At 37.6% G+C, this 13151-nt stretch overlaps 1 protein-coding gene across 1 annotated transcript in view; it reads left to right on the forward strand.

The window, feature by feature from the left end:
* Window positions 1–13151, forward strand: part of LOC121520042 (spectrin beta chain, non-erythrocytic 4-like) — a 117067-nt gene that overhangs the window by 16551 nt on the left and 87365 nt on the right. The window contains exons 2-9 of the mRNA XM_041803267.1: window positions 473–630; window positions 922–1073; window positions 1474–1647; window positions 8908–8999; window positions 9090–9170; window positions 9963–10078; window positions 10237–10349; window positions 10605–10792. Of these exons, the coding sequence (XP_041659201.1) occupies window positions 486–630; window positions 922–1073; window positions 1474–1647; window positions 8908–8999; window positions 9090–9170; window positions 9963–10078; window positions 10237–10349; window positions 10605–10792 (1061 nt within the window). The 5' untranslated portion in view covers window positions 473–485. The remainder of the gene's footprint in view (window positions 1–472; window positions 631–921; window positions 1074–1473; window positions 1648–8907; window positions 9000–9089; window positions 9171–9962; window positions 10079–10236; window positions 10350–10604; window positions 10793–13151) is intronic.

Genomic DNA, 13151 nt, shown 5'->3' on the forward strand with positions numbered 1-13151 from the left:
GTGATTTTTAAAACACTTGTTTGAAACTGAGAAATTGAGAATATATCACTCCAACATCAAATTAAGATATTACAGTGGCTGTTGTAATTTTCACATCTCATTAACATGGAAACTACTTACATTTGTACATTTCTTTTGTCACTTGAACATCCATGTGTATGGCATCTTGGGAGATTTCTTTCAACACTTGGTTTGTGGTGGGTCTCTGGAAAATCCCAGTTTAAAGGTCAAATTACTTCTAGCACTTCATCCTACCACTCCATTCCATCAAGAATTAGGACACTTTACCCTTAGATGTCAGTGTGCATGATGTCGGGGTAGGTCTACCTGGTAGGGATAGGCAGCGTATAGGGACTGAGCTTAAACAGAAATGAGAAGATATCAGGGTTGTGTGAAGTTGGTTACAGCTGAATTATGAGCTGTGTCCATTTTCGTCAGTAACCTGCCAGTAAAGATAATGTCTTATTTGCAGGGCGTCGGGCGCGATGGCTAATGCATCCCCAGACCTGGACAACGCAGATGCCCAGCGCCAGCTCAACAACAACAATCGACCAATCGGCTCCGGGTTCTGGGAAACTGAGTGCACCAGCTCCAAACTGTTTGAGTGCTCCCGCATCAAAGCTTTGGCAGGTCAGAGGTCTTCCTCATACAAACAGTGCTTGCTCACATTACTTCTTTTTGATCAGTGAGAATGATGTAAAGATAAAAATAATATATCATGGGAGTGTTTATTTTTGCTTTTTAAAGCAGTGCAAATTTGTTAATGAGAAATGTCCTTTCCCCGATCAAATGATGCTTTGGGTAGTACTGGATCTGATTTGACATCGGCTTAACTTGTTGAAAAGACTTCGGGAACGAGATTGTTTTCTATTTTAACATTTTCTTTTATCTGTTTAAACCTCTCTCTGTTGTTTCTCTCAGATGAACGAGATGCAGTCCAGAAGAAGACTTTTACCAAGTGGGTTAACTCCCATCTCTCCAGAGTTTCCTGTCGTATCTCTGACCTGTACAATGATCTGAGGGATGGATACATGCTAACCAGACTCCTGGAGGTCCTCAGTGGAGAGCTGCTGGTGGGAATCCACACATACACAAGCACACATTGGCAAACAAACACATAATAACAAAGAATATTGTGCTTTTTAAATTAGCTTTGAGTCCGTTATTTGACCCATCACTTAAAGTGAATTGGTTAAGGTGTTGTATCCATTATTGATGGATAATTTTGTAATTATAAGTGTTACCTTCTGACCTCACTTGACAGCTAGATTACTAGACACCAGCTGTAACACATTTTTTTATGAGTTTTTAGAAAAATGTTTATTCATTGTTTTCATTTTAGTTGGAGCAGGTATAGTAAATTTGTGTGAACTTTCTCACTACATTCTTTGTGAATCACATTCTAAAGGTACTACTGTATTTTCATGCATGCTATGACATTAAAATAAATCATTAATACCTCTGTTTTACCAGCCGAGGCCCACACGAGGGCGTATGAGAATCCACTGCCTGGAGAATGTTGATAAAGCCCTGCAGTTCCTTAAAGAACAGAGAGTTCACCTGGAAAACGTTGGTTCACATGACATTGTGGATGGAAACCACCGCCTCACCCTTGGCCTTATCTGGACTATCATTCTACGCTTCCAGGTAAGAAAAACATGCACAAATCTCCCTGGATTGTTTAGAATAGTTTATGATTGTCTAAAACAACATGATAATAATGTGACAAGGTTAGGGATATGTCGGGTTGATCATGACAAGTAGTTGTGGATCATGTGCCAGCATGTATGTTATAGTACATGATTAAAAGAGGTACACTATTGTTGTTTCAGTGGTTGATACTGCTTTGGAAACAGTCCAGCAAGACTTTCAGTAATGGTTCACTAAGTTGAAATTACATAAATGTAACAGTATTCAGTATCAGCTTAAGATTTCAGACTTAGTTGTTGAGTTTTTAGCTGTTAAAGTGATAAGTGCAATAATAAAGCAAAATATAGCAAACACTTTTATTTGATAATTTGTATGAAATAGAGATTATATATCTTTTCACACTTTAATAGGTGTATTTGTGGTAAATCATTGCAATCAGTCTGATTTTTTTTGCATTGATAGAGTGTGTGACATGATGGTTTAAAATAAAATTCACTTTGAACGCTGTAAATTTGATGGAGCAGCAAAAGGAAAATCTATGACACTGCTATAGAAGAGTGAAAGCTGAACTGCAAATAATAAGCCCATTTTAGACTGGGAGCGTGACACGTGCGTCTGGATTTTCAGTTTGATTGCATGTTAACAAGTCTAGGCTTTCAGACTGCCTGCATGTGTGCTTTATCTCGCATACCTGATAAGTGCGGCTCAGGCGCAGAGAGATCAGAGATTCAAAGTCTTGCCTATTTTTTCCGCGCACCGCATGCGGCTATGGACCATATTAGACAGGTAAATGATAAATGAAGAGCCATATTTACATCGTTGTAGCAAATATGCACATAGAATATGTTTACAATGTGTTTCTTGATAACCCCGAGGAAGACCACAAGCGTAAATGCGCCTGTTTGATAAAGTTGTTCTCCAAAGATCTATTATTAGTGAGACTTTCTGTCTCCACACTGGTAGAATATGTCACAGGAGAGTTAAACACAGTAAGTGCTTTTCTGATTTGTGCTTTTCAAATTAAAACCCCCATTTAGCATTTCTGTAGAGAAACTCCTTTCACTTGTACAGAATGTTTTTGTTTTGAATAAATCCTGACATACTTCTTCTATACACTGAATCAAGTAGCTTGTAGGAGGGATTATTCAAGTAAAACTTGTTAAGAAGGACAGGACTTTGAGAGCAGGGAGATTCAGCTGACATGCAGCAAACTCGCGCCATGTGAAAGATGCACTGGCAGGAGCCGAAGCAGACACGCGCCACACGCAAGCAGCAAGACACGCTCCCAGTCTGAAATGGGCTTTACAGCCATTTTGTGAGAGTGCCATCTTGGCTGGCCACCATAACGGCGGTGTTTACTGTTAACTATTAACTGCGACAGCAATAAAGATATGAAAAATAGGAAAAACAGAAAAAAATGAAGAAATGAATAGTCTAATATCTGCTGATAATGGTCAAATGTATACAAAGTAATAATTAAAATAAAATACACACATTTCAGAGCTTTTTTAAGGTATGATATCTGTAATTTATGTAGTAGGCTGTTACACTGTCACATAGTTGTTAGTGAACAGCATATTAAAGGCTATACACAGATCTGTAGAGGTAGATAGCACTGGCCTATGTGTGCATTACTTGTGCAAAATCCTGACTGTGTTCGTCAGTGAAGGACCACAGCTGATGTAAACACAGGATAGGACGTTTCAATGGAGTCTAAAAAGAATACCTAAATACACACTTGGAGATGCTTTTTTATACTTCTGCATATCTGCATATGGCATTTAAATGTATCAGCATTGCTAATGTCCTTGACCCTCTCTGCTTTTACATCCAGAGACTTTTTAAAACAACACAGAGAAGTCGGTAAGAGGTAGGAGCCAACAGGTCTTGACAATCATGTGCTACTGCACCCATAGCTAACTTTTCTTCTTTGTATGTTTTGCTATGCCTGCCTCTTCCTCTTCTTCGTTGGTTAGTGATTAGCAAAAAATTACGAGCTTTATTGCCACCTAGATTGGTAGGTAATACTGTGATTGCCTAATGTTTTCAATTTTTTGTTAAAGCAGCTGCAAAGATTACATGTTATCCATATTTGATTGAACTCACTTGGAAACTTCTATGTATGAAAGTATTTAAAGAATCTGCGTTGAGATGAACCATCTGAAATCAATGAGAATGGCCAAAATATATACAGTATGTACATATTTTTCTGGATACTGTTCAGAAGAATATCTAAGTTCTGTGTGTGGTCAGTTAACCTTTACACTGTTTTCAAAAATGTAAGTTCATAGAAAGAAGAAAAATGTTCACTTCTTTGGTCATTCAAACGTAAGATTAAGACAAGTTACATTTGTGCTGGCATGGCAGATTCCTTTTTTACGGTAACATATGAAATAAAATAAAATCATATTTAATGAGTAAAAACATCAAAAAATGGTTAGGAAGGAAAAAACTAATACTGCAAATGCCGTATGTGGTTTTTATCCTTATAGTTTTAATCCTTTAGTTTAGTTTTAGTTTTAAGGTTAATTTAAGGTGTCTTATTTTTTTAAGTAATGGAGTATTAGTGGCTAAGACAGTGCCACATATAAAGCTTAATTATGAGCTGTATTTCATGTATTTGATCCTCCCAAAGCTGAAATTTGAGCTGCTCTCTCAGAGCAGTAACTTGCTTGCATGCGTTACTGTGCTTGCTGAAGCGTGAGGATACTGTACACAGCAGTGGTTCATTTAGGATGAGCTGACAGCAGTTTGTTTGGGGAGGCTGTCCCAGCTGCCGCATCATCAGTGTGCGACAGCGACAGCAGTGTTTGGTGGAGGAAGCCTGAATGTCACTCAGGGCTCGGCAGTCTAGAGGCAGCAGGCGCCTCCCAGCCTACTTTGCAACAAGGACGCACACACCCTCTCTGCACTCACCCTCTTACTTACACTCAGTCAGTCTATCAGTCCATCTTTTAGCCACACACCCATTTATAAAGTGACATCCTCCACATGTACATACTGTCACACAAACTCAGACTCACATACATCAGGCCTTAGCAGCAGTTATACAGGATCATTTGCTGCCATGTAAGTACAGCAGAAGCCCACGGCTCCTCTTTATTACGCTTCAGTGCTACAGCGTGGCTTTAGCACAAACTGCTGCTTTAGCATTATTCAGAACCTTCTGTAACATTCACGGTGCACAGTCGCAGGGTAGCTGTCTCCTGGGACTCATTTTTGTCATGCTAGACCTGGCTACCTACCACAAAGCACATCAAACAGCACTGCTAGCAGACTGAGAGGGTAGCATGTAAAGTAATTCCCAGTGAGCTTGGCTAGTAAGGCAAAAAGGACAAATATTCTGTGTGCAATATTGCTGACTAGACTCTAACTTGATAAGTTGATTTTAAATGTTTAAATGACCTGTAGACTAGAGTAGCAGAGACCTAGTTATTCATGGATTCTACTTACATTTAAGAATGCATCGCAGTGTTTTTGGCCTCTTTCTTTAATGAGCAATTTTTTCTGTATTTGTTGTAACTTTTGGTCCCAAATTTCTAAAACATCAGATTTCAGCCTTGAATCTGAATTAGCTGTGAGCTTTGCTTTAGTCCTGCCTGCTCCCAAGAGCCAGCCATGATGGCCTCTTCAATTTTGCATGTGCTGAGAAAGGAGAGCAATGCAAGATGTTGGTGTTCAGTTGTCTGTCTGAAAGAGAGAAAGACAAAGAGTACCTATGAAAGAAGTGATGATGAAGATAAAAGATGGCTGGATGATGCAAAAACAGTCAGCAGTGATTTGGTGAAATAGGTGATGTGTTGGTTAAATGTTAAATGATGGTTAAGCTCTGCTAATTAAAAAAGGTTGAAATTCAATAAACTTGAATCAAAATCTGTTTTTGGTAAGCATACTTCAGACTAGCCTAACATGCCAGATGGATTATCTCACATGCTCATGGTAGGTTTGGTTGATTATGGCAAAAATCATAATCACTATTGGAAATCATCGGGAAGATTAGGAAAGTAATTTCTGTCTCATATGTTGTAAACAGTAATTCCGTAACTCAAGATATTAAGAAATGGCCAAGGTATTGCTTTAATTATCATGATGAAGACAGTGCTGTGTAATGAGCACACTTAAATGAGAAATGCCTTGAGAGTATGTGCCCATTTACTCATTAATCAATGTGGTTCTTTGCTCCTTTTTGATAAAGAAATGATTCCCAATTCTGATAAAACTACAGTTTTAGCTGCATCCATGTTCATCTCTTCACAAGCGGCCATTGTTTACAGGCTTGCAGTTGCTTCAGCTAAACTGGCTACTGCCTCTTTTTACTGTAATGAAACTGATTTTTCCAGCTGTTTTTCAAACAGAATTATGCATATTGCAAGATGGATTTGCCTGATGACAGACATGGAATTTGGCCAAACCATTGAATTTTTCGAAGTTTTTTTATTTATTTATTTATTTGATGTTAATTTGTTTGGGGACAAATATAGAGTAAGAAATCCATTGCCACACACTATAGAGTTTATAGACATAGTATCAACAAATAAATACCATAAATATTTTGTCTATTTTTAGATTGGCAATTTGGTAAAATTATCAAAACTTGTATCAGTTTTTTAAACATGGCAATGATGTGACCTTACAAGCTTCCCATCTAAGATTTGAACTGCTCTGTTGTAAATCATCATTAGAGGTTTGATAGAGTTTAATTTTATACCAGTGTCCCTGGCTTTCCTTATCATAGCCTCCATTTTAAAGCTTTTTTAATCATTAAGGTAGCTGACATTCCTATTGTCAGTTCACGCACTTGCTGTAAATGCGGTTTGTTAAAATGGTTCAAGTAAAGAAAAAAAAATTATTTCAATGAAAACCTTCAAAAAAGAGAAGTTTAGCTCCTTTACCTGGTATAAAACCACTGCATTACACACACACTTTTAATGCTTTCACAATGCTAACGTATACTGTAAATTAATATTTAATACCAAATAATAAAGTCAGCAGAATGGACTGCTGTCAGAAGATAGCTGAGATTTTTGGCCTCCAGTCATTTTTCCCTCTCTCTGTCTCTTCTCATATTTTCTATTTTCCCTTTTCCAACCTTCCTTTGTCATGAAAGAGAGTTGGCTTTGTCCAGTCAGCAGGTAGGGCTGGAACCACTGCAGTAACGGCACAAAGGCAGAGAGAGAGAGAGTGATGAGGAAGAGAGAAAACAAGAGAAGTATAGAGTAAAAAGAAGGGAGCGGACGGAAGAGATTTATTTTATTATTTGTTTGTTTTTAAAGATAATCAGATGAAAAAAGAATCTGAAATGATTTCAGTTTAAATGTTGCTTGTTGTTAAAGTGAGCCCTCGTTGTTCATAAGTGTACGAGTTTCAGATCAGCCATATTGAGTGAGCTTTACTGCATAATTGACTGAATGCAGACAGTTTTTGCGTGTGTAAGAGTTCGAGTAAATGACGATACAATACAATAGTGTCTTAATAACTGCATAGTTATTAGTAACCCTGTTAAGTTACACATCAAAGAATCAAAGAACATGATTTACCACAGACAAACTTTACATCACAATATATGAACAAAATGCCTTGTGTGTCTTTATTTCCCAACAACTTTCTGGTTTAAAAACACATCAAGTTAATTTTCAGACTTTTCTGTCATGCAAATGCTACAACAGCAGGGTAAAGATCTGAATCAGTGATAAATTATTGATTAAATTTTGATCTTTGTAAAAATGCCATTACAGCTATTTTTGACATTTTTTTTAGGCTATACCCATATCTTTTAAAAACAAAAGTTGTGCTGACAGCATGGCAACAAATTAAGTGATGATTATAACATTTAGGGCTGTCAAAAGATTAAAATATTAACCATAATTTATCTCTGGATTTCTGAAGTTCATCAAATAATTGCATCCTTTTTGTTGTATTCTACTGTCTTAATGGGTTATTGAAAAGAACTTATTATGGATTGAAAAGAAATAAGGGAACAGTAAAAAGGTAAATGCTTGAAAACACAGGGTGCAAATGTCTTTTGACTTGTTCACTGAGCTGTCTGAGTTTTTCTTTTAAAATAAAATGAGACATTAAGGAGCAGTGGTGGACTTACTTTATGTCACTGGCTGCAGGGAGACACTGCAGTGGCTGAACCCGAGTGCACTGAAATGGACTAAAAAGAATGCGATTAATCCCAATTAAAAAAAAATGTATGCTCTACTTGTGGATTTTAGTTAATTGTGATTAATTGTGTTAATTTTGGGATTAATCTTGAAAGCCCTTAAATTAGTTAAGAAAGCATTTAGGTGTTCTGATAAAGAAATGAATGGTTGCCAGTGATTATACACGGGTCTTCACACTGTGAAAAAGGAAAACTTTGATTTTCCACAAATGATTTGATGAATCATTGGTTCTTCTTCCATGCAAAATGACTTTGTGTTTAAAATTCAGTTAAGCTGCTTTCTTTCAGGGGCTAAGTGAAGGCAGGCTTTTTTTCATCCTTTGGAGACAGTGGTGAATACTAGAATATATACAGAATAACACAAGAGTTAAACACTGAAAATCAAACAGCTGTTCTTTGCCAAACTTTGACTTGTTAAATTGATTTGAAACATTATAATCATCTTAACTGATTATTAATGATAAAAATGGCAAAAATTATGTCAAATATAGTAATGCAAGAAATCAAACACAGCCAGCAGTTAGTCAGTGATCACTGTGCTTAAATGCATTTTTCAGCATTCTTTACAGTGTTAGTATGCGTGAGTGTGTGTTTTTGCATCATTGTGGCCTAATGGCGTGGGTAGCAGTTGATCTCAGGGTGTGAGGTCTACAATTACCTTGGATCATGTCACTATGATGTGATTGGTTGAATGGCTGTCATTGTCAGCTATTATCAGGCATTATGATGCTCTAGAATCATTAGCTCCTGTTGCTCTTTGCGTATCTTTTCTGTCAATTTTATCTCACTGTATTTCTGTCTCATATGTTGTAAACTGATTTGCAAAACTAGTCTGTATTATTTTATCCCTTTCTTACTGTTGAAAAGGAAGTAATTTCCAACACAGCTTAAGTCTCTTGTGTTTTCTGAACAGCATATAAGTAGGCATGGTCTTCAGTAAGGGGCAGTGTCAAGCAGACACCTTGAATGTAAATATATGTTTCCATAAAGAAAGCATGGCAGTATATAAAACATTACTAGAGTGAGGGTTCAGGCCCTCGGCCATAGTTTCTTTTCTACAAACGCTGAACTTTTGCTGTTTTTGTGTTCAGATCCAGGTGATCAAAATAGCAACGGAGGATAACAGAGAAACTCGCTCTGCAAAGGATGCCCTGCTGCTCTGGTGTCAGATGAAGACTGCAGGGTGAGAAGTCATGTTTAAATAAAGGAAACAGATTGTTAGTATGATTGCCTCTTGGTAGTTAAAGTTACTATAGATTAATTTATGCTCCAGGTACCCTGAGGTCAACATCCAAAATTTCACCACCTGCTGGAGAGACGGCCTTGCCTTCAATGCCCTTATTCACAGACACAGGTAGATACTGTGACTTTGTTTTTGTGCCTTTTTTGGTCTGTTCTTGACATTTTCATTTCCGGGAATTGAAGCACTGTAGTTGTTCTTCTAGTTCTTATTTCTGTCATCTCTTTCCTTCTTTGTTTTCTTTTGCTTCTTCAGGGTCTTCCTCGTCTTGTTTTTTAAAAGTCAATAGTAATAATGAAATTAAAGAAAAACAAAAATTTAGATGAGGGTTAAGCAACTTTGTTTTCCAAGAAGGCCATTTTTTTCACTACCAGAGGGCTAGATTGTTACCAATTAAAGAGCAAATTAGACAGTATTCATTACTACTTAATTTGTTATACCAACACATATATTTCTTAAATCAAATAAAAATATTAGTGCTTAATCAAATCAATAAACACAGAATCTAACCCATTTTTTCAATGCACTAAATAAAGGGTTTATCACTTATCAAAATATTTTTTTTTTATAAATTTGATTTAGCAATGCTTATAATAGTTGTTTAGAAGCAAATACAGCCAATTGTATCTACTTATTTCTTACAAGAAATGTATCTACTAGTGATCAAGTTTTCAAGTTGCAGTGCATTTGGTCTTTGTGCGAAGTGTAGCTGCAACTCTCGTTTGATTCTGTTAGGGCAGATCCTTCATGTATACAGCTTACCACTATTTGAAATTGACTCACAGGCCACAGTAAGCGAGGAGGTGGGCACATGACCCCTTAAAGATAACACTGAAAGTCATTAAACAGGTTTGACCCACATTAAAATCTTGCCAACATAACATGCTATTTTTTTATGTCTACCAGACCTGACCTGATAGAGTTCCACAGGCTAACACGGTCCAATGCAACCCACAACCTCCAACAAGCCTTCAACATTGCTGAGCAGCACCTGGGCCTCACCAAACTCCTGGACCCTGAAGGTGAGCATGTTAGCCTGTTTTTGAGTTTTTTTCAGTCAAATCATATTACATGCACAATATCCACAATGTTTTTTACTTAATGAGGTAAATACTGTGTTGCTAAAGCGTATGTTGATATCAACTCCTCCATTCTCTGTCTCCCACAATCCTGTTTGCAGATGTGAACACAGAGAACCCAGATGAAAAGTCTATCATTACCTACGTGGTTTCCTATTACCACTATTTCTCCAAAATGAAGGCACTAATTGTGGAGGGCAAGAGGGTTGGCAAGGTAAAGAAAATTACCTGTTTGCTCCTTTAAACTGATACTATATGTGTACTATATGTACATTTAATGGCCAGTCTTAGCAAGCCAAATCAGAAGAATTTTATCAAACTGTGCAGGACTTATGAAACAGATGAATATATAAGTCCTAACTTATAAAATGTCTTGATGTTGCATTGTTTATCCTTCACTTCAGTTTTACTTTCTTTTCTTTGCATATTACCTCTGAATCTGTTAACAACCTTCAACTGTCCTACTCAGGTACTTGACAATTGTATTGAGGCAGAGAAGATAATCAACCGTTACGAGGCTCTGGCGTCAGACCTGTTGGAATGGATAGAAAAGACCATAGCAGTCATCAGCAACCAGAAGTTTGCCAACTCCCTGACAGGAGTCCAGCAGCAGCTACAGGCCTTTACAACCTACTGCACCATAGAGAAGCCCATCAAGTATGTTACTGCACATTTTTAAAAAGCCATCTTGATGTTTTTAGCCATGTATTACAAGGGATGACCCCAAATAGTTGAATAATAATATAAATGATTCAATCAAAGTAGTTTTAATCAAACGCTAATCTCACTGTCGAAACAAGGATTCCATTAATTCCATGCCTGCTGTATATATAGGTTTTCAATTCTTAATTTAGATTTGCCTGTTTTTTATTTTCTATTTTGATTTAACCCACTGGGGCAGTGACATCACTGCTGGCTTTTTAAACTTTTAAGTTTCCCTGTAGCTCACGATGTCAGGAAAAACTTAAAGTTTGAGAGTATTTTGTTCAAGTTTGGGAGTATTTTGTACAAGTCAGAGATCCCAGAACAGTTCTGGGGGCATAGTAAGAATTGGTAAATATGAAGCCTTTTTAAAAAAAGGGGCAGGGACAGCGTGATATTTATTTCTCAAGGTTTCTTCTCATATGTTAGTTAGGATCTTAGAGTAAAAGTAAAAAAACTGTGTGGTTTTCAATATACACTATATTGCCAAAAGTATTCACTCACCCATCCAAAGAATTGAAATCAGGTGTTCCAATCACTTCCATGGCCATAGTTGTATAAAATCCAGCACCTAGGCATGCAGACCGTTTCTACAAACATTTGTGAAAGAATGGGTTGCTCTCAGGAGCTCAGTGAGTTCTAGTGTGGTACTGTGATAGGATGCCACCTGTGCAACAAGTCCAGTGGTGAAATTTCCTTGCTCCTAAATATTCCACAGTCAACTGTCAGTGGTATTATAACAAAGTGGAAATGATTGGAAACTACAGGAACTCAGCCATGAAGTGGTAGGCCATGTAAAATGATGGAGCAGTGTCAGCGGATGCTGAGGCGCATAGTGTGCAGAGGTCTCCAACTTTCTGCAGAGTATGTCGCTACAGACCTCCAAACTTCATGTGACCTTCAGATTAGCTCAAGAACAGTGCGTAGAGAGCTTCATGGAATGGGTTTCCATGGCTGAGAAGCTGCATCCAAGCCATGAATCACCGAGTGCAATGCAAAGCGTTGGATGCAGTGGTGTAAAGCACGCCGCCACTGGACTCTAGAGCAGTGGAGATGCGTTCTTTGGAGTGACAAATCAAGCTTCTCCATCTGGCATTCTGATGGATGAGTCTGGGTTTGGCAGTTGCCAGGAGAACGGTACTTGTCTGACTGCACTGTGCCAAGTGTAAAGTTTGGTGGAGGGGGGATTATGGTGAGGGTTTTTTTTTCAGGAGCTGGGCTTGGCCCCTTAGTTCCAGTGAAAGGAGTGAAGAGTGAAGAGATTTTGGACAACTCCATGCTCCCAACTTTGTGGGAACAGTTTGGGGACGGCCCTTTCCTGCTCCAACATGACTGTGCACCAGTGCACAAAGCAAGGTCCATAAAGACATGGATGAGAGAGTTTGGAGTGGATGAACTTGACTGGCCTGCACAGAGTCCTAACCTCAACCCAATAGAACACCTTTGGGATGAATTAGAGCAGAGACTGACAGCCAGGCCTTCTCGTCCAACATCAGTGTGTGACCTCACAAATGTGCTTCTGGAAGAATGGTTAAAAATTCCAATAAACACAGTTTATGGGAAACAGTTTTTCCATGTTGTCATCTAGAGGGATCAGAACACCTATTAACCCAAAAGATTTTGGACTTCTGTGAAAACACCCCTTGGCTTTGCTTATGCTCACCTCAGCTCAGTTTTTTGAGCCTTCTGTTTTGTAAATGGTCATGTGTATTATGGTTATAAGGTCACACAATGCAGTTTTACCACGTGAGAAAAAGGATGAATCAAGTTCAATTATAAAACAATTTGTTTTTCCAAGTCTAGAGGACAAATGGTTTGATAATGTGGTTTATCTCTTATGTTGCAAAAGAGAATATTGATATATGAGAATAACAAAGACATTCGACTACTAGTCAACTAGAGGCAAAATCTAACCAATCCAAACCACATTCATTTATAATAGTCCTAATTCGAGGCGCACAAACATCAATATGCCTAATCAAGCATGCGTATAAATTCATATATACTCTATATAATGGAGCATTTACATAGTTTATTAACTTACTATTTGCATACTACGCACTTTTAAAAACTGGCTGTAGTTTTCCACATTGTCCTCATGTGGTTCAAGTTGTGGTTAAAGTAACAATTAAGAACATGTTTATTTGATACTTGTAGCGTATGCCAACACATATTTACAAAAGTAATATTGCACCATTAATAGATAAGTAATGAAAAGTGTGAAAAATATGTTTCACACTTTGCACTTAAATCAACGGTCTATCACAGTAACATCAACAGATCACACTCTAATCTGTGAGTGTTAATGATAACA

This window comes from Cheilinus undulatus, linkage group 2 (assembly GCF_018320785.1).
Source record: "Cheilinus undulatus linkage group 2, ASM1832078v1, whole genome shotgun sequence".
Taxonomy (NCBI): domain Eukaryota; kingdom Metazoa; phylum Chordata; class Actinopteri; order Labriformes; family Labridae; genus Cheilinus; species Cheilinus undulatus.